Below are 20,731 nucleotides of genomic sequence, written 5' to 3'. Positions count from 1 at the left end.
CCCTATTTTCTTTTATATCACGGAGAAAAATAAGGCTTAGAGAGATTAAGTTTCTCCAGAGTCACACACGGTTAGCTAAGCGGTAGAATGGGGCTGGAGTGCAAGAGGGGGTGGGCCCAGTGTGGCCCCTGTGAAGCTGTGCTTCCAGGGAACAGGAACCCCAGGAACGCTGCTGCCAAAATGCTTTGCCCCTACAGGCCTTCCCAAATGGGCGTTACCAACAATTCTACAGGATGCCAACAGAGCTGCTGCAATATGTGATGTTGGCAGGCCCTTGGTCAAAGAGTTAAGAGTTTGCTTTGAGATGTTCAGGAGCATATGGATCCCCAAGGGGATAATGTAACATGTAACATTTCCTAAAGGTATTTCAACATAGAAGAAATATTAATAATATCTTCTTGAACACTGGCAGTGTTCCGTAGCATGCCAGTTTGGGAAACTCTATCTTAAAACTATATTCTTTAAATGCTGGAGGATGGAGGTGGTTTATTTGGGCCATTCTAAGATTGATTATCCACCTTCTCCAGTCTGACTTCTCAGCCAAAATGGATGAGAAGCCCATCCTGTGAGGGTTTGTGCTATAGGGTTATTTATGCCCAACTCTTTGTGACCACTTTCCTTGTCAAAATTATGGTCTCTGATAGTTCATGTTGTAAGGATTAAGTGAGTTTCATAAGGAACACAGGGCACCCAGCATTTGACAACGTGTTCAGTCAGTGTTCACTTTTGCTCTTTAGCAGGTACACCTCTGCTCTTCCCTTCTCCCAGAGTATTGTAGGGACAGATGAGGCAAGGTACTGAAGATAGGGAAACAGTTTTATTTGGCTGCAGCCAGGTTCAGAGGGCACAGCTTTTGCTGTAATCAATCAATCAATCCCCTGAACCCCAAGTTCAGGTAGTTTCAGAATTTTATATTCAGCATGTAAGGGAGGGGCTCAGAAGTTCTCAATCGCAGAAGTTTACATAAAAGCAGCTTTTTCTATCACTGTTCTGGACAAGTTAACCCTTCTAGGACAACACCTGAGAAGGGGAGAGCTTTTTCTTCCCTTTCTCCCCCCACCCCCTCAGCTGTTACCATGGAGCCCAATTGGTAACTCCTCTTATCTTAGAAATGTAAACATCTCTGTGAAGCTCCAGCTCAAGGCCCAAAGGCCTTGTTTACACATTTCTATAAACTACTATACTGGATACATGTTTCTGAAAACCTAGTAAGAGTGTGTTCAGCACCAGGAGTGCTGATTTCTTCCAGACTAGCAGCCAAGTAAAACAGGATGACACGAAAATAGGAAGTTTATCTACATTGAATTCTTTTGTAGAAACCCTTTTGCTGACGGTCCTAAAATTAGCCATGGTGAAGATTTCTGGAGAAGGCTAGTTAAGATTTTCTGTGGAGAAATGGGGTACCACTACAAGAGTGCCCTCCCTCTGCCCAACTCTGCTCTGCAGAATGGCCTTCTTCTGGCCAGGCTCATTTTTGCAGCCTATTCAAGGAAGCCTTTCTTAACTCTGCCCTTCCAAGTCCCTATGGTGCTTTGCTTAGCTTTTTCATTAGACTGAAGTTTCTCTGAGCCAGGGATGGGTCCAACAGGGAGTGCTCACAGGGACACTCAAATGAAGTAGCATTGCAAATACAGGACAAGCTCTGGGATGGCTGGGTGTTGGGCAAAGATAAAGGAGGTTTAGTTCAGGCCCTCACATAGGTCCAGATTCTGTAATCTCCACCTATGGACTAGATTGTCCCTTGAGGTCACACCAGTTAATCTATCCTCTATCAGATGACCCTCTTAGACATCCTGCAGGCACTCTTCATTCAACATGTCCCATGTTAGCATGACTCTTCAGTTCCTGGTCTCGTTTTTCTCCTAGGGTTGCAACCACAGGGGCTCTCCCAGTTTGGAGTGTGTGTGTTTTTTTTTTTTGTTTTGATACTGAGGATTGATCCCAGGGGCACTTTACCACTGAGCTGTATCCCAGTCCTTTTAATTTTTTATGTTGAGACAGGGGCTTGCTAAATTGCTGAGGCTGGCCCTGAACTTACAGTCCTGCTTTGGCATTCTCATTCACTAGGATTACAGGTGTGTGTCACCACACCTGGCCCTTAATGCACTCTTAATACTGCACTTGTGTTGAAGGGCATTATTTCTTGGTGAGAAAGTAATGAAGGCCTTTTCCTTCCAACCTTTAGATTGGGATGTCTGTGCTGAAAAGACAGTGTGCACTGAGCATCTGAGGAGCCATCTTATAGGGTTAATGGGATTCTGTCTGCCCTGACCTGTCTGTCCTATGCCCTTGCCTTGGCAAGTTCCTTCCTTTCTTTCAGCACTGCTCTGGTGGTTCTTCCTCTTCTCTTGCTTCATTTGTCCTGGTTGCCCCAGACCCTGGCAACCATTTCCCCTCTTTTCCCTTCTATCTGAGGTCCATATCATCTTTTACATTTCATTGTCCCGGAAGCCCCTTTTGAGGGAGTGCTCATTTTACCAGCTGGCTCTACTCCATTCACTTCTCCTTCTCTATAGCTGCCACACCTCAAACTTCACCCATCACTGAACTACTGGGTACTGAATCCCACTGGTGTGTCATTTTATGCTGTTGGCTGCTTCCTCCTTAGCTTCTACAACACAACATTCTACTGGATTTTTTTCCTGCTTCACCAAGCATCTCTTCAGCACCTTCTTTAGTTTGTCCCTTAAATGTTGCTGGGTTCCCTTTAGCTTCCCTGCCTAGCCTCCTACTTCTAACCTCCCTTGACACCATCCTGTTCCATGATGCTATCTCTACTTAAAGACCAGATTGTTCTGTGAGGCCACAACAATTAATCTCTCCCTCTCCTCTTAGATGACCCCATTTGGATGTCCTACAAATACTCTTCATTCAACATGTCCCATATTATTATGGCTCATCAGTTCCTGGCCCCCTTTATTCACTCCATGATCCTGCCAGCAGTTACTCTGAATCCTGTCATGGCCTAAATGTGTCCTGTTCCCTCATCCTGCTCCCCACAAAGGGGATATGAGGCCCCAGGGCCTCACACACACCAGGCAAGCACTCTACCACTGAGCTTCATCCCCAGCCCTTAGTTCAAGTTTCACTCAATTGCGCAGGCTGGCCTTGAACTTGTGATCCTCCTGGCTTTTGTGTTTACTCTGGCTCTGCAGAGGTCACACTATTATCTGATCAGCCTCCTGAGTAACTGGGATTATAGGGGTGCACAGAACCTGCCCACCCCCCAAATTCTTGAAACCTAATACTCATTGTGATAATATTAACAAGTGGGGCCTTTTGGAAATGAGTGAATCATGAATTCTGTCCATATGAATGGGATTAGTGCCTTAAAAAAGAGGAAGAAGGGAGCTACCTTAGTCCTACCATGTGAGGATGTAAGAGAATACACCATCTTTGAGGTAGACAGCAAACTCTTATTAGACACCCAATCTACTAGTACCTTGATCTTAGTCTCCAGAACTTATAAGCAATATAAATTTCTATTATTTATAAATTACCTAGTTTAAGATATTCTGTTGTGGCAGCCCAAATAGAATAACACAAATCCCCTGAATCTTAATTCTTATCTCTGAGCCTGTTAGTGTTTTCACCCTGCCTGGATTCCCTTAAGTTGCTTATTTAGGTTATGCTTGAAGACCAACTTCCCTAAGCAGCTTCATGGAGAAATCCTTTCCTGTCTCACCCAGACCTCCAGCTTAGGTGAGATGTCCATGTTTTGTGCTTACTCTGGCTCTGCAGAGGTCACACTATTATCTGATCAAGAGGCAGTGGTTGAGGGCAGGACATAGATATAAGAGCTCTAGTGAAGACTCATACTATGCTTTGCTTTACTTGCTAATGGATCTCTAATATGTATGGACAGAAGTTAGGGCTGAATAAATATTGAACAGATGAACAGAGCCATCCCTCCCTCTACAATCAATGTTCCTACAAAAACTTGGAAACAGGGGCACTAGCTTGGAATGAGATGCCTACCACTGGGCTCTAAGAAAGCTCCTGGGAAGAGGATGGGGCTGTGCTTCCCCACTCCTGGTGTCAAAGGCTAATGAGATGCTTGGCAAGCTTCTACCCTGAGCAGAAAAGTAGAAGGAACAGAAGACAGGAGGGAAAGAGATAATCACATTTATTGACTGATGAATAGGATAAATAGACAAGTCATGAATCTGAGCCAGCCTTTCCCAGAATTGTTCTGCCTGGTTTCTGCCCTGGTCTACCCAGAGAGTCAGAGGCCAGCTTTCTGGGTCAGTACCAGGAAGGAGACAGTCCTGGGCCACAGCTCTCAGAACTCCAGCTGTACTGCCTTGGTGGGTACCATCAGCCTGTGCTACAGATCAGTTCTAGGGACCTGCCCCATCACTTTCTCTTGTCCTGGGTCTGAAAGCCTGTGCTCACTGACTTGTCCAGCCACAGGAGGCCAAAACGGCCTAGATGAGAAGACAGTGGAGAAGGGGATGAGTCTCTGGAATTGGTTGCAGGAGACCCTGGCACAGTGCAGGGAGGACTCAGGAAGTGATGGGCTAGAGTGAGGCAAAGATCACAGCTGGGCCAGTGTGGCCCAGCGAAGAGCTTCCAAACTCAGAAGATATTGTCCTCCTGGAACTTCTCTCCTAAGTGAAAACGGCTGAAGAGGAAGGGGCTCATGTTGATGGTCTGGAAGTGGCCATCCAGCACCATTTCTGCCACAGCTCGCCCCACGGCAGGGGCATGCTGGAGCCCATGACCACTGAAGCCTGTGGCAAAGTACATGTTGACGACTAGTGGGTGGGGGCCCACCACGCCATTCTGGTCAAAAGTGTTGTAGTCATAATAGCCAGCCCAGGCGTTCCGAACCTGCAGGTACACAAGAGGCTTGGGTTCTCAGGAAGGCTGCAGACATACTTAACCCTCTTTTTGTTTCCCCTTCCAGTACAGGGGCTTGACCCCAGAGCCTCATGCCAGATTAGCATTCTACCACTGAGCTACACCCCCAGCTGAGGGTCGCATTAAGTAGCTGAGGCTGGTTTGCAATCCTTTTGCTTCAGCCTCCTGAGTAGCTGGGCATTATAGGCATGTGCCACTAAGCCTGGCTTCAACCATCACTGTTCGTCAGGAGTCAGCTGCTGAGGATGGGACGGGTTCAAATGACTCTTCAGCAGTTATGAGATGGTGGAAACAAGGCTGTAGATAGATTCAAGGGACTAAGATACTCCAGTATCATCCTTCTTGTCCAATGTCCAAAAGCAAATAGGAAGAACTACACCCTGCTAGTTACCTTCAGACTCTGAAAAGCTGGTACCCTCTCAGCCAAATGGGGCCAAACCCTGTCCTGGAAGAAATTATGGTCCACATCCAGGTTTGTTGAGTCTGGCTCCTCTTCCTGGGTGAGAAAAGGGGACAAGACTTATATTGCCTAAGACATAAGGGCAGACTTAGACCTCATTGATCCTTTTAATCAATCCCCCCAGTAGGTGGGGAACCCAGAGAAAAGGTCCCAGTTCTAACTGGGTAGGTAGTAAAGGAGCTACAGCATCAATGGCACAGGATTTATCCCACCCCATCCCCCACCAAAAAACAAAACAAAACAAAACAAAAAAAACACCTGGCTCTTTTATGGCAAATAGTCTATTTAGTCTATGTCCCTTCCCAACATTGCTCGCCCGACCTCCCCTTAACTTACCTCAGTGGGGCTACAACCCCCTAGGTAGTTGTTGCCTAATCCTTCCCGGCGGAAATAGACTCCATTTGTGTCTGCAACAAATGGCATCTCCAGGCCTGGACCTTGGGGACAGTGCCATACATACACATACCTGTCATAATCAGGGGGTTAGTGTATCATAGGAACAGCATGGCTAGCAATCCCCCCCCCTACCTCATCCACACACACACATACACAAGCACATGCATATGCACAACCAACATTTATATTTCTTTCTTTTCTTCCACTAATGTCCTGGGATGCCCTGAGGGAAGCTACCTTTTTCTTGGCTCCACAGGTAGCTTGGTGCCCTGCAGGGTACCAGGTGGCCCCTTCCCAATACCAGCCAGCTCTGCTATTTGCCCAGACCAGGCTCCTGCAGCATTGATCACAATGGCACATTCCACTGGTTGGTACTCCAGGCTGTTGTTCATTTTCACCTGCAGGCACCAGAAGATGAGGGGAGGGAGGGCCTGGTCCATGAGACACACACTTCCCCTAAGCCTTAGTTTACCCCTGCTGGAAAGCAGGTAGAAGACCAACATCAGGATAGTTATTACTTTTCTTGTCCCTCCACTGTGTTAAGCATATAGGAACTAGGGACTTACGTGGACTTCATAGATCCTTTTCAAGACCACCTCCTCCCCACTTGAGGTCACCATGCGGTTAGATGAAGTGATAAAACCTGTATGAAAGAAATCAAATATAAGCCTTCGGAGCTGGAGGTGAAGCTCAACAGCACAGCACGTGCTTAGCATGAGAGACGCCCTGCTTCAGTCTCCAGCACTATCCATGCTGCACCCCTAGTAAAAAAGTCCTTGAGGTAGGTTAGGGGTAGGGAATGGGGTTTCCACTGGTTTCTGTTTTTCTTTTTTTGTAGAACTGGGGATTGAACCCAGGGGTGCTCTACCACTAAGCTATATCCCCAACTTTTTATTTTTTATGTTGAGACAGGGTTTCACTAAGTTGCCCAGGCTGCCTTCAAACTTGAGATCCTCCTGCTTCAGCCTCCTGAGTCAATAAACGGGATTACAAGGTGCGCTACCACACCCAGCTTCCCTGGTTCCTAAGGAAAGAAAGCTAGAATGATGGGTGCTTTTCTAGACACTGAAGTGAACAGAAATCAGGTAGCCAGGACAACTTGGCTACACACATAACAGAACAGTGCTGGAATTGTGAAACAGGTTGGAAGTCACAAAGCAGTCTAGTGAGGGGTAAGGTCAGGTTATCTATCCCTAGCCCTCAGGCAGAAGGTCTCCTGCACTGAGCCTTGCTTAACCTGTGAGAAGATGGGCCCCAGTGTAGACCATACTCTGGGTGATAGACAAAAGCAGAGGGAATGGGGCCATGGACTCACGTGTCACCTCTCCCTGGCAGAAAAGGACTCCCATGGACTGGACCTTCCGCCGAAGCCCCTGAAGCAGAGACCAGGGGTCAAACCAACCTTCACCCTCCATCCCTGAGATAAGAAAAAGAGCACCCACAAAGAGGGATTAGGACTCTCTTCTCAAGAGTATATTTCGTAGTCAACCCCACCCCTAGTATTTTTCTAGGACTGGGAAGCCAGGGAAGGTCATCTTGACCAACTGAATCAGAGTCCAATCCTGCTAAAGGGCAGAAAAACAGCATGGCTTGGGGCAGACCTCATTGCCAAGAAGGAAAACAGTTCTCCTTCATTATGGCCCTGGCATACTAAGCCCCCAAACCGCCATCTTCAGGGAAAAAACTGTCCCTTCTACAGGCAAACCTCACCGTAAGATGCCAGGGCCACTCCCTTCGTGTTCATCCAGGGAAACTTGTTCTGAAGCTGCTCAGGAGACATCAGACAAACTTTGGCCCCTTCCTGCCTGAGAAAAATGTATAGGTCTGCATACATGTATTAAGAGTGAGTGTGTGAAAGAAGCAAGTATGAACCTCAACTCTACAAGCAGGGAGTCCAGCTCATTCATGTCACTTCCCTGTCCTAAATGCCCTGATTTTTCCTCACTGCTGAATGGGCAAAGACCCAGCTTCCTAGTCAAGGTCCCTCAGTATCTAGACCCTCTTTCCTTCCCTACTCCTTCATTTTCTTTTAATATACTTATTTCTTCTCATTTCCTACCCATTCCATGTATTTTCATGACACAGTGGGGAATTTTGTTACCTCCACTCCTCCCAGGACAGCCTCCCTCTCCACCACGTAATATAATCCTATCCATCAGCACAAGTATCTTGTCTGGGACCCTGTTCTCCAAAGGCAGGAGAATGTAGGTGCTAAAGAAAACTCATGAGCCAAAGTGCCTGGTTTTAGTCAAATCCCAGTGCCACCATTTATTAAGTCCTTGTGCCTCAATTTCCCCTCATGTGAAACAAGGATTTTCTGATGATTAAATGAGTTAATACTAGCAAAGCATTTAGGAGATTACCTGTCACTAGTTAGACTTGTAGAGGTTTTATTAAAGAAAGCCTCCATTCATTATGTATCACAAAGATTCCCACCCTTGACTGATTCTGAAATTCACTTAGGGTAGAGGCTGCTAAATATGACCTGTTGCTTCTTTTTCTAAATGAGGCACACTGAATCATTTATATTTTTATCTATGGCAACTTTTATGGCAGAGCCGAGTGGCTGCAATAGAGATAAAATGGCTGGCAAAGCCTAAAATATTTACTTGCTGGCCCTTTACAAAAAATGTTTGCTAGGGCTGGGGATGTGGCTCAAGCGGTAGCGCGCTTGCCTGGCGTGCGTGCGGCCCGGTTTCGATCCTCAGCACCACATACAAACAAAGATGTTGTGTCCGCCAAAAACTAAAAAATAAATATTAAAAATTATCTCTCTCTCTAAAAAAAAAAAAAAAAAAAAAAAAAGTTTGCTAGCTGGCTGCGGTGGTGCATGCCTGTAACCCCAGCAGCTAGGGAGGCTAAGACAGGAAGATAGCAATGGCGAGGCACTAAGCAACTCAGTAAGACCCTGTCTGTAAATAAAATACAAATAGGGCTGGGGATGTGGCTCAGTGGTTGAGTGCCTCTGAGTTCAATCTCCAGTACCCCCACCCCACTTCACAGAAAGAAAATGTTGGCTGACCTCTAACTTAGGGTACCTGTTTAAAAACTCAGATTCCCAGACCCTCCCTAGAATCTAGTTTATTAGGTCTGAGACATGTCCTAGGTCATTCTTATGATCTGGCAAATGCAAGAACCACTGTAGTGTTCTTTCCATATCTGCATGACAACTGTTAGCACTGGGTATCCAGGATGTGCATGAGTTCACCTTTCCTGACAAACTGATCTCCTAGAGAGTAGGCACCTGGGCCATCAACTCCAGCTTCCCAGTTCTTAACTTGGTTAAGAACTCACCACAAATATGAGGTTGAGAAGCAGCAAGGGATGTGCTAAGCACCCACCTCTGCATTTTCACCCTGTTTTCCAAGGTCGAAGCACCCTTTTCTGAAGCCAGCAAGAGATAGCCTGAGGGGTTGAACTGGAGGTCCACGGGAGGGGAATCCACCACAGCCAGGTACTCCTAGTGAAAGAAAAGGTGCTCAAAGAGGCTGACTTAAAGAAAAGAGTATTCCTGGCCTTCTCACTCACAGTTCCTAGCACCCAAACCAGAAAGATGGTCTCCTTTAGGCGCCCATACTGGGAAGAAAAGCAAGGGTTCCGACTCCTAGTTGTTTGAATCATTTCTGCTCCCTGTATCCCATTGCTAGATGGGCTGCTCCTCCTTCTGGGATCACCACCCCAACCCCTCAAATCTCATAGCACACACATTGATGTTCCGTAGAAAGTCGACTGAAAAGAGGGAGAGGTGGACATTCTCAGGCAATGAGAACTGCTGACGAATACCGCCTACAGAAAGCACTGTGGAGGCCTTTGAATACTGTGGAAAGACAAGAAAAGTTGAGGTACATCAGTATGTGAATGGAATACTGCAATGCAAGTTTAGAGTTCCAGACCTAAAGTTAAAGGAAAATCCTATTTGTAAATATATAACCTAAGAGGTGTAGGGGTGGGTGAACCCGTATGCAAGCCAACCACCAACTCAAAGATAAATATAAAATTGCTATGGGCAAATGAGAAGAGCAGAGAGGGCTGTTCATCTACAAAGGGTTCCACACAGTGGACCAAATGGTAACTACCTGGAAATCCAAGGTCAGGAGATTAATATTTGACTATTAGAAAACACAAGGATGTGGCCAAAGTACAAAGACTTGCAGTTAGCTGGCAATGGCAAATAGAAATAACTAAATGAAAAAAACTAAGTAATGGAACCTAAAAGAACATTAAGATAGCTGTTTGCATTAACAATAGCTTGAATGCAGGCTCTTTTGGCCAGGCCTTTGAGATCTAGAAAGATCCAACATTGTAGAATATCTTTTCAAAGCCAAAAACTTTATGCAATGCTCCTGGTTTGCAGAAGAATCTGGGATTATTTCTTTCTCATAAAGGTCAAAAGTCCAAAGCACAGTCCCTGTCTTTGGGACCTCCAAAGATTGAAGTGTTTCCTCTAGAGTCCTTAAAATGCATCATTCTCCTTGTCCCACTCAAGACTCTGCCCGACTCCAGACCTCACCGTGTGGTCTCGTTCCACCACCAGTACTCGAATGCCATCTCCTTTCTTTTGCAGCTTCTTCAGCCAAAAGGCTACAGACAAACCAAGCACTCCGCCTCCCACGATCACCACATCTGAGTGTTCGGGGGGCAGGTGGCTAGTGTCATACAGTGGAGTACAGGCCTCTCCAGGCAGGATGGACCGGATCTTCTTCTTAATCTCAGACACCTTTTCATCCCAGTCTGTGGGACATAGTTGTGGTTAGAGGGCCATTTGTTTCCTTCACGTGGTGGGGATTTGGAGGACAGGCACAGAAAAAGGTGGGAATACATAGGCACTTGTGTTGGCAGTCCCCACTTTTATCCCTTCTCATGAGGACAACTCTCACTCACTGCTTTGCTGGCTGTATGGTCTATATACCAACAGTCTGTCTCCCTTTTCATGTATCATGTCCAGCACTGCAGGATTCAATTTCCTAAAATGAACACTTTCTACTCTGTCCGCATAGGCAAGGTGACTCACATATATTTATCTCCTATACAGACTTCTCTCCCTCCAGACTCAGATATTCAAATTCACTGACATCTCCACTAGCATATTCTAGGTCCACAGAAGAGGTCCTGGTACACCCACGTTGCAGCATTCTTTAAAGCATGGTACCTTTAAGTGGCACCTTATCCTGGACATCCATCACCACCAGTAAACCGCCATTTACAGAGGATCTGTCACTCAAGAAGGTCTGCCTTGGGATCCACACACCTGCCTGGGTCCTACAAACTCTGACAGGCAAGCTCTCCTCCCCAAGCTGACCCACTGTTCTGCCAGTGTGGGCCCGGGTCCCGGCCCTGAAGGTCACATAGCCGGAAGTACCCCAGAACCACAATACCCTCTTCAACTTTACCCAGAGTAGAGCCTCCTCTGTGCGTGCCTAGTCCCCGAATCAAGAGGCCCGGGCCGGAACGGAGCTGCAGCACGCTCCGGAACATGGCCCAGCACTAGTAAAAGCTTTACCACCGCTACCATCGGCGTGGTCAGAGCCCTGCGCCGACGGGCATTCAGAACAGCGCGCCCATTGGCCAGCAGTCCTCCCAGGCCCCACCCCTCCACGTTATAGGCAGCCACCTCCCCGTGACCACCTCAGGAGCCCCACCTATGCCCGTCCCAACCCGCCATTGGCCTGTCTTGCTTATACGTCAGTCCTACGCGTCCTCAGGAGGACACCGGGAGGAAACCCGGACTCTCAAAACGGAAGTGCATTAAGCCGGTTTCCGGGACCGCTGGTGTGACGTGTCCCGCGTTTGGCTCAGCAGGAAGCGGCGGCGATAGCGGCCGAGTTCCCGGTGCCGGCCCCAGCTCCTCTCCAGCTGCCGCCATGCTCGACTTCTTCACCATTTTCTCCAAGGGCGGGCTCGTGCTCTGGTGCTTCCAGGGCGTGAGCGACTCATGCACCGGGCCCGTTAACGCGTTGATTCGTTCCGTGCTGCTGCAGGTACCACCCCCGCGGGATCAGAACTCTGGTCTCTTTCTCACTGACCCCATCTATGGTCTCCCTTCAACTGTTCATCCCGCGCCTCCCTCCCCCTCCTCCCGGCCGCCCACCCTAAACTGGCCACTCACGGGTCACCCGGACTCTCTACCGCCCCTTCAGACTGCCTCGCAACTTTGCGACAACCCCCGCCTCCAATAATGGGACTCTAAGCCGGATTCTGGCTCCTCTTAGGAGGACTTACATCCGCTCTCTCCGCTCACCAATAGCACCTTGGTTTTCTGTTATTTGGAGGCTGGGTGAAATTATGGATGAGTGTGTATACCTTTAATAAACTGTAAATGGTGCACAGCTGTTAGTAGATCTGATTGTTTATAGATTTCCCTTCTGGTTTCCACGTGTCTTGCCTCCCCTCTCAACTCTTTCTCACTGTTGGGATTCTGGAAATGCCCCAGCATCCTCTTGCCCTCAGGATAGGTTTGACTTTGCGGGGACGTCTCATTCTTTTCCAAAGGTAATCTTGTAGGTGACCAAGTCTGTGTTCTGTGGGGATAGCCTGAACCCTGAGACATACTCTTTTTCTAGGAGCGGGGAGGTAACAACTCCTTCACCCATGAAGCCCTCACACTCAAGTATAAACTGGACAACCAGTTTGAGCTGGTGTTTGTGGTAAGTGGGGATATTTTAGAGAGACAGTGATTACATTTTGAACATAGTCCTGATTATGAAAGAGAACTCTGATTAATTGTACCCAGTATATGTGATGAAGTAACTAAGAAAACTAGGAAAGTGAAAAGGGGAAAGGAAGCAAAGTCTGGACCAGACAGTGAGCTTGGCTGCCTCTCAAGATGGGGAAACCTGCCAGGTAGCTGAGCCTATCTCTGGAGGCTTGGGTTGGGTTGGCTTCCCTCCATTGTGGTCTGGCATGTAAGCAGATCTGTGGGCTCTGTTTTCTCCTCTAAACAGGTTGGTTTTCAGAAGATTCTAACACTGACGTATGTAGACAAATTGATAGATGATGTGCACCGGCTGTTTCGAGACAAGTACCGCACAGAGATCCAACAGCAAAGTGCTTTAAGTCTATTGAATGGCACTTTTGATTTCCAAAATGACTTCCTGCGGCTTCTTCGGTGAGAGGCCTCCTTTGTCCAAAATCAGCTTCTTTGCTTTGATGAGTCCCATCCTGACAGTGTTTCAAGGGTAGTAAATTGTGTGTTAAAAGCCACTTATAATTTGCTACCTAGTTTTGATTTTTGGTATGATGTCTTCTCTCTGGGTTTTATTTTCCTTCTCCATGAAGTAGAAAGATCAACCATTCTTCTCTCTTTAGTGAAGCGGAGGAGAGCAGTAAGATCCGCGCTCCCACTACGATGAAGAAATATGAAGATTCTGAAAAGGCTAAGAAACCTGTAAGATCCATGATTGAAACACGGGGGGAAAAGCCCAAGGAAAAAGCAAAGAACAGCAAAAAAAAGGGGACCAAGAAGGAAGGTAATTTTAAGCCCCTTGGACACACTGAGACATGAAAGGTGTCTAACGTGGCACTAAGGACTGAGGTGTTCCTTTCTTTTTTCTTTGCCTCCCAGACACTCAATATATTCACCACCCTATCATCCCCTGATGATTCCCAAGATGTCTGGTCCAAATGTCCTCTTAAGGATTTGGAAGACTTTTGTCTATTTGGGTGGGATTTGGTCTTTTTTTTTTTTTTTTTTTAAATCTCCAATGAGACTTCTCCCAACAGGTTCTGATGGCCCGTTGGCTACCAGCAAAGCAGCCCCTGCAGAAAAGTCAGGTCTCTCAGTGGGGGCCGAAAATGGAGTAGAACTTTCTAAAGAGGAGCTGATACGCAGGAAGAGAGAAGAGTTCATTCAGAAGCATGGGAGGGGTATGGACAAATCCAGGTGAGCATTCTGACTCGCACTAGTTCTAAATACATGGACATTGGGGCAAGGGAGCTTGTGTCTCTAGCTTATGTTTTCTTGTTTCTCCACCATAACCCTTTGTTCCAATACCCTTTGCAGCAAGTCCATGAAGTCAGATGCTCCCAAAGAGAAGGGCAAAAAAGCCCCCCGGGTGTGGGAACTAGGTGGCTGTGCTAACAAGGAAGTCTTGGATTATAGCACTCCTACCACCAATGGAACTCCAGAGGCTGCCCTGTCTGAGGACATCAACTTGGTAAGGGAAAACGGGCCCGCATGAAGTTCACCATTAATTAGAAATTAGGAAGAAGCAAGAGACTAAAGGCAATATTTGAATTTGAGTGAGGGGATGAATTATATTTGGAGCCTCCCCAGATTGGAGATAGCAGTGTGGATAGGGTAAACCCTTGGCTCTTATCCCTCAGAGCCTGTAGTGTTCCTGATCCCACCTCCTTCCTTTCCCCACATCCTCCAGATTCGAGGGACTGGGCCTGGGGGGCAGCTTCAGGACCTGGATTGCAGCAGCTCAGATGATGAAGGGGCCGCTCAAAACTCCACCAAACCTAGGTAGGGGGATTTCAGGTGGGGAGAGGTATATTTGGCTGCACAACTAATAGACCATAACTTCTGCCTGCGGCTTTATGTGTATTTGATCTCTTGTGCCTGCAGTGCTACCAAGGGAACTCTGGGTGGCATGTTTGGGATGCTGAAGGGCCTTGTGGGTTCCAAGAGCTTGAGTCGTGAAGACATGGAATCTGTGCTGGACAAGATGCGTGATCATCTCATTGGTAAGTTCTGAGGTCTGGACTGATTCATTCATGGAGTAGAGCTGGCAGGAAGCAGAACAGTTTCTAAGTGGTGCCACAAGGATCAATCACTGTTGACACAGAACTCACACCTGTCCCCATCTCTTCGCAGCTAAGAATGTGGCTGCAGACATTGCCGTCCAGCTCTGTGAATCTGTTGCCAACAAGTTAGAAGGGAAGGTGATGGGGACATTCAGCAGTAAGTATTTTCATGTTAAAATGTGCCTGTGCTTACTGAGATGTTAAACACACAGACCTCCATTCTTATGACTTGGCAAATTCCTTGTCTTCTAAACTTTATTATATAGCCTGGAGTTTTTAGGAAGGTAAATGAGTTGATACTTACAAAGTGCTTAGACCAGCATAGATTGAAATTCTATGACTAGATCCTAGTTTATGGTCTGCTAGCTCAGAAAGGTGTTGGGCATTTTTTAGTACATTCTTTGGGTCTCATGGCTGAGTTCCCTACTGCTTCCTTTTCAGCGGTGACTTCCACAGTCAAGCAAGCTCTACAGGAGTCCCTGGTGCAGATTCTGCAGCCGCAGCGTCGAGTAGACATGCTCCGGGATATCATGGATGCCCAGCGTCGCCAGCGCCCTTATGTTGTCACCTTCTGTGGTGTTAATGGAGTGGGGAAGTCTACTAATCTTGCCAAGGTCAGTGCAGTTTCACAGGCTGTCATTGATAACTTCTTTACTGTTTTAGAACTATGTTCTAGGTGACAGGTTTCTTAACTCTTTTGCACAGATATCCTTCTGGCTGTTAGAGAATGGCTTCAGTGTTCTCATTGCTGCCTGTGACACATTTCGTGCTGGGGCTGTGGAGCAGCTGAGAACACATACCCGGCGTCTGACTGCCCTACATCCCCCAGAAAACCATGGTGGCCGCACAATGGTGCAGTTGTTTGAAAAGGGCTATGGCAAGGATGCTGCCGGCATTGCCATGGAAGCCATTGCCTTTGGTAAAGTACACAGAAAGTGTGGGCTTGTTGGGGGTTCTTTTATCCTTGGGCACTCTTGGAATTTGCCCAGAGGATCAGCCTTCTGCTATTACAGACTTCACTGCTGAGTAACAGAAAAGTCAGAATTAGTTACTTGTGGTGCTTTACTTTAGGGTAAAGTGTATAGTTGGAGATAGAGCTCATACATCCTAACCAAAGAAACCTGAATTTGCTCACTTTTATCCGATTGCTGTCCTTTCTTTAAATGTTTTTGGTGGTGGCCAAGCATGGACATGTTCCTCACATTACCTTGTAACTGAATCCAGAGCCTGAGTAAGTAAACAGGTCTTAACAGCCAGACTATGAATTCTTGGGAGGAAGTTGGCAGAAGCACGAGTGACAAGTGTTTGAGTTGACCACTTTTTCTTTCTCTAGCACGTAACCAAGGCTTTGATGTGGTACTGGTGGACACGGCTGGCCGCATGCAAGACAATGCTCCCCTGATGACTGCCCTGGCCAAACTCATTACTGTCAATACGCCTGACTTGGTGCTGTTTGTGGGGGAGGCCTTAGTAGGCAATGAAGCTGTGGACCAGCTGGTGAGGGCTTGGGCATAGTTCCCTTTACAACTTAAACTTTGGCAAATCAGATGCTTCTTATACTTCTATCATATTTTCCCTTTGCAGGTCAAATTCAATAGAGCCCTGGCTGACCATTCTATGGCTCAAACACCTCGGCTCATTGATGGCATTGTCCTTACCAAATTTGACACCATTGATGACAAGGTAAGTGTGAAAAAAACAAGACAGTGAGAAAGGAGGGAGGAATGGACTTCCTTCACAAGGGAGCTGAGGCCTTAAGGATGTTAAAAAAAAGCTTTGTTACTAAGGGTGAGTGAAAAGGGGACTTGAGTTGATTGGCTGTTCCCTTTCTCCTCAGGTGGGAGCTGCTATTTCTATGACATACATCACAAGCAAACCCATCGTCTTTGTGGGCACTGGCCAGACCTACTGTGATCTCCGCAGTCTCAATGCCAAGGCTGTGGTGGCTGCCCTCATGAAGGCTTAATGTGGCTCTTGCCTAATACCAAATTGCCGCTTTCCCCCACAAACCCCTACTCCTGTTATCAAGAATGTGCTTTAGAGTATGTGAGCAACTTGTCTTCAGTATAGTACAAAGGCAGAGTGAGGGAGCTCTAGGAGCTTGCAGCTCCTTCCAACCCCACTCCCTTGTCAGCCCAGCCTCCATCTGCAAGGAGGAACTAATCATGTTTCAGTCACTGCCCACTGATCTTCCCTTTCCCCCCTTGAGCCTCCCTCTTCCTACTCAGGCATCCCCTTCACTCTGCCTATAGACTCAGTCTCATTACAGCTTTGACCAATGGTTGGAAGACCCAACATAAGAACTTTGTGAACTAGTATGGTCATAGAGCCATCTGAGCCTAAGGAGCAGTTTGAGGTCCCAGCTCCATTAGGTTAAGAGACTCTTCTAGAGCCAGCTTTGGGTCTTAAACAGCACCTTCTCCTAGGATACACAGCTTTCAGGTCCCTGGTGCCAGGATGACATCCACTTCACTGTGGCAGTATGTGGCCTGTTCTTAATTGCTGCTAATTCAAAATCTGATGACCCCCATACTGTATTTTCTCCAAAGCATCAGCTTGGCCAGAGTGATTTGTTACAAAAATGAGTGAAAGGTGAGTCCCTGCCTCCCTCAAACACAGGGAACTGAGCTGCAGTGTTGCATTGGGCTTCTCAGCCTTCTGACTCTTCCCCTAGTCCTGGAATCCATATGTAAGCCTTGCATGTTCCCCTTCCTGGGAGAAAACCAATTATCAGAAGGGTATTCGTTGCCCCCTGCCCAGCCCAACCCTTCACCTCCTGAGCAGGTCCTGGCTTCTTTTTCATCCCTGTCTTCTACAGTGCCTGGTAGACAAGTGCTACGTTGAAGAAAACAAACCTCTTGTCAAGACTTGTCCTGTAGCTTGGTATTACAGATGTGCTATTAGTGCAATAAGGTGAAGGCTGTCTGCCCAGAGAAATACATAATTTATATAAGAAAATAAATTTCATAAATAAACTGGCTCTTAGGTCTTAAAGTTTTTTATATAGGATTCCAAACTAAAATCCCAAATCACACTATCTAGTTCTGGGACTTACAGCAAGAAGGGCAATAAAGCAGGAGCTGAGGCTGCTCCTCGGAATCAGGTAAGTAAGGTGTCGTCCTAGGAATATATCACCCCACCCCAAGGTGAAAGAACAGAACTTTTAAAATTTAAGTTGTGTTATAAAAATTAGGCTTATAGTACCTTGGTGCAAGTTAAGAGAGTTCTACGACTGTCAAAGTAGAGCCAGGGCCCTGGCAAGTAAATGAACAAGCTTTTAATACAGCTCAGTAAGTAAAATACTGTACACTGTAAAAGATCTAGAAAACTAGAACTTCAAGTCATGTTTTAAAAAAGCCATTAAGCTTAGTTGAAAAACCAATAGAGTACAAAACTGCAACAAGAGCCCCATTGACTCCATGACTTCCAGCTCCCCAAGTCCTTCATGCAGGGCTATAGCCACAGTCAGTGGAGGTATCAACATTGGTCTGCTGTGTGGACGCAAGCATGTCCAGCCTTGGGTGGGTATAGTGAGGGGGCTGCATTTGGGTCCCGTTGTTACTCAGGTGTTCTTGAACTGGAACAGGTAGCAGAATATCATGAACCAGCCAGCATAAAGGAAAAGTTGGAACATCTCCCCCTGCTACTCTGCCCCAAATTTCAACCTCTGGGTATTGGTGCTTCTGGGAGCTGTGTTGAGTTCTTCTAAATTTGCTTGTTAGACACTGTCCACACTAGGGCCTTACAGCTTGGTGGTGATTTCTCTAGCTCGCTCATGTACTACAACCTGTGAAGAAAGAAAAAGAATGAAATGAAGTTTCACAAAACAGGTGGAAAGCGGCAGATATTTCACTGATATTTCTTAAAGGCAAGACCTAGAGAGTCTAGGAATCTTATAATAGACTAGATAGATAGGGAATGGTATTCTAGTGGAGAGGTAAATCATTCTCCAGTCTTAAGTTTTAGGAAACTTTTCTGACAGTGTGACAAATGGGAAATAGCATACCTCTTATTTCACTGTGTGCTGCAGATGAGCCATTTAGCTGGCCTTCTCTCACCATTCCTGCTAAAGAGTAATAAGTGTCAGACTAGACTGAAATGCTAAAACTATTAATAGCAAAAAGGAAACTAAAAGGTTGGGCGTGGTGGTGCACACCTGTAATCCCAGCTATTCGGAAGGCTGAGGCGGAGGATCACAAGTTCCAGGTCAGCCTTGTCAATTTAGGGAGCCCCTGTGTCAAAAATAAAAAGGACTGGGATGTAGGTCAGTGAAAACATCACTCGTGGATTCAATCCCTGGTACCACAAGTGGAAACTGGGGAGAGAAAAACAACTAAAGGGAGCTAAGGGTACACATATGACTAAAAAATATGGCATTTAAAAATGCAACAGAAGATGAGATAGGAGAATAAGTTGGGTTGGTCTTCAGGCTGTTGCATTAAACAAGCAATGAATTTCCTTACTGCACCAAACTGCTTGTAAATGAAACATTTACATAGAGACTTTGCCTAAGTATTTTTTTTTAAAAAAAACCAAATTTAGGCAAAATTCTGTCTGATAAATGATGGGGAGCATGTGAGTGAAAAAATTCAACCTAGTACAAGAGTAAAAAAGTAGCCAATTATTCCCCACAACAGAGAATGGGTTAGATCTGTATTGTCATTGCCTGGTATGGTAACATTTAGCCACGTACAGTTATTTAGTGTCCAAATAAATTAAAAATTCTCTTCCTCAACAGCTACATTTCAAGTGTTCAATAACTGTCTGTGGCTTATGGCACTGGCACTGCACAATGAAGACTCTACGCTATGATGGCAGGAAATTCTACTGGACAGCATTGGGATAGAAAATGGTTTAAGAAAGTTAGTTTGCTTGCTTATTTATTTATTTGAAGTACTGGGGATTAAACCCTGGAGCACTCTATCACTGGGTCACATCCCTAGTCCTTTTTACTTTTTACTTTTTCACTAAATTGCCCAGGCTGGCCTTCAACTTTAAACCTTCCTGCCTCAAGTCTCCTGAGTAGCTAGGATTACATGTGTGCCACTGTGCCCGGCTTAGGAAAAATTAAAAAACAACACATAGAAGAAAATAATCAGAAATACATAATATATATACACGGCACTGAAATGTAAAAATTGGTATGGGAACCCATCTTGGAAGGCAATATAGCAGTATTTATCTACTCATCTGTTAATGGGACACCTAGGTTGGTTCCATAGTTTGGCGATATTGAACTGTGCTGCTATAAATATGTATATACATGTATCAGTGTAGTATGACGACTAATTCTTAAGGATAAATACTGAGGAGTGGATAGCTGGGTCATATAGTGGTTCCAGGCTGTTTAAAATCATAGTTGCGGGCTGGGGATGTGGCTCGAGCGGTAGCGCGCTCGCCCGGCATGCGTGCGGCCTGGGTTCGATCCTCAGCACCACATACCAACAAAGATGTTGTGTCCGCCGAGAATTAAAAATAAATATTAAAAAAAAAATTCTTTAAAAAAAAAAATAAAATAAAATAAAATCATAGTCGCAATAGAAAATGCTAACACAAAAACAAAAAACTCATGAAAATGACCATTTAATTAAACACCAAAAGACCATTCTAGATATTCCTACATACACACACACACACAATACACCTACAATTTTCCATGAATGGGACTGATAAAGTGGTAATTATACCTGCTGTTTTCCCCTCTACTCATTGTCTGACATCACCTTAGCAGAATTTCGTTTTTCTCTTTTATGGCTTCATTGTATTTCATCAATTAAATAAATGTTGGGGTATCTATATAGAGAGTTTCCTAATGACTCATGAGGACAGGACACTTTGGTGTTTTCCAATTTTTTGCCGTTGCATATACAACATATATTACGTTCTCACATGTACATGTGATGGTGCAATTATTCGATTATTTTCTTAGGATCAAAGATTTTTGCATTTTTTATACACATTACATTCATTTTCATAAAAGCTGTGCTAGAGGCTAAGGCAGGAGGATTCCAAGTTTGAGGCCATCCTAGACAACTTAATGAGACCTTGCCTCAAATTAAAATGAAAAAAAAAAAAAGGGGGGGTGGGGGTGGGGGCTGGCAATTTGCACAGTGGTAAGAGTACTGAGGTTCTAGGTTAAAAAACAACACATAGAAGAAAATAATCAGAAATACATAATCTCCAGTACCACAAAAAAAAAACCAAAAAACAAAAAACAACAAACTTTACCTTCCTTTCACCACCAAACACTATACAAACACTTCAAGA

The 20,731-nt window shown here is 45.8% G+C and overlaps 3 protein-coding genes across 8 annotated transcripts in view; 1 reads left to right on the top strand and 2 right to left on the bottom strand.

Annotated features, from left to right (window-relative positions):
* Positions 1–4,109: 4,109 nt before the first annotated feature.
* Positions 4,110–11,267, bottom strand: Foxred1 (FAD dependent oxidoreductase domain containing 1). 2 transcript variants are annotated; one of them, XM_015499012.2, is made up of 11 exons: positions 11,110–11,267; positions 10,230–10,450; positions 9,426–9,536; positions 9,061–9,179; positions 7,430–7,524; positions 7,035–7,136; positions 6,286–6,362; positions 5,957–6,117; positions 5,660–5,789; positions 5,255–5,359; positions 4,110–4,833 (listed from the first exon to the last, which is right to left on the bottom strand). In XM_015499012.2, the coding sequence occupies exons 1-11, from the start codon at positions 11,192–11,194 to the stop codon at positions 4,579–4,581; spliced, it is 1,461 nt and encodes a 486-aa protein (XP_015354498.1). In that variant the 5' UTR covers positions 11,195–11,267; the 3' UTR covers positions 4,110–4,578. The 2 variants fall into 2 exon arrangements, with proteins under 2 accessions (XP_015354498.1, XP_015354499.1); XM_015499013.2 differs by having other exon boundaries at positions 4,110–4,624.
* Positions 11,268–11,391: 124 nt separating this feature from the next.
* Srpra (SRP receptor subunit alpha) lies at positions 11,392–17,444 on the top strand. Its single transcript, XM_015499011.2, has 14 exons — positions 11,392–11,697; positions 12,280–12,363; positions 12,661–12,824; positions 13,025–13,185; positions 13,439–13,598; positions 13,719–13,872; positions 14,092–14,183; positions 14,286–14,404; positions 14,535–14,621; positions 14,906–15,078; positions 15,170–15,383; positions 15,798–15,961; positions 16,049–16,147; positions 16,302–17,444. The coding sequence occupies exons 1-14, from the start codon at positions 11,581–11,583 to the stop codon at positions 16,428–16,430; spliced, it is 1,917 nt and encodes a 638-aa protein (XP_015354497.1). The 5' UTR covers positions 11,392–11,580; the 3' UTR covers positions 16,431–17,444.
* A 282-nt stretch (positions 17,445–17,726) lies between these two features.
* Fam118b (family with sequence similarity 118 member B) overlaps positions 17,727–20,731 on the bottom strand; it is a 50,902-nt gene continuing 47,897 nt past the window's right edge. For 4 of the 5 annotated variants that reach the window (XM_015499015.2, XM_015499014.2, XM_048796097.1 and 1 more), the window contains 2 exons: positions 18,471–18,530; positions 17,727–18,251 (listed from right to left, as the gene is read on the bottom strand). In XM_015499015.2, the coding sequence (XP_015354501.1) occupies positions 18,238–18,251; positions 18,471–18,530 (74 nt within the window). In that variant the 3' untranslated portion in view covers positions 17,727–18,237. The remainder of the gene's footprint in view (positions 18,252–18,470; positions 18,531–20,731) is intronic. The other variant, XM_048796098.1, reaches the window with a different exon arrangement.

This window comes from Marmota marmota, unplaced genomic scaffold (genome assembly GCF_001458135.2).
Source record: "Marmota marmota marmota unplaced genomic scaffold, marMar, whole genome shotgun sequence".
Lineage (NCBI taxonomy): Eukaryota > Metazoa > Chordata > Mammalia > Rodentia > Sciuridae > Marmota > Marmota marmota.
Note: the sequence above shows the minus strand (reverse complement) of the source record. Positions and strands in the feature narration are given on the sequence as shown.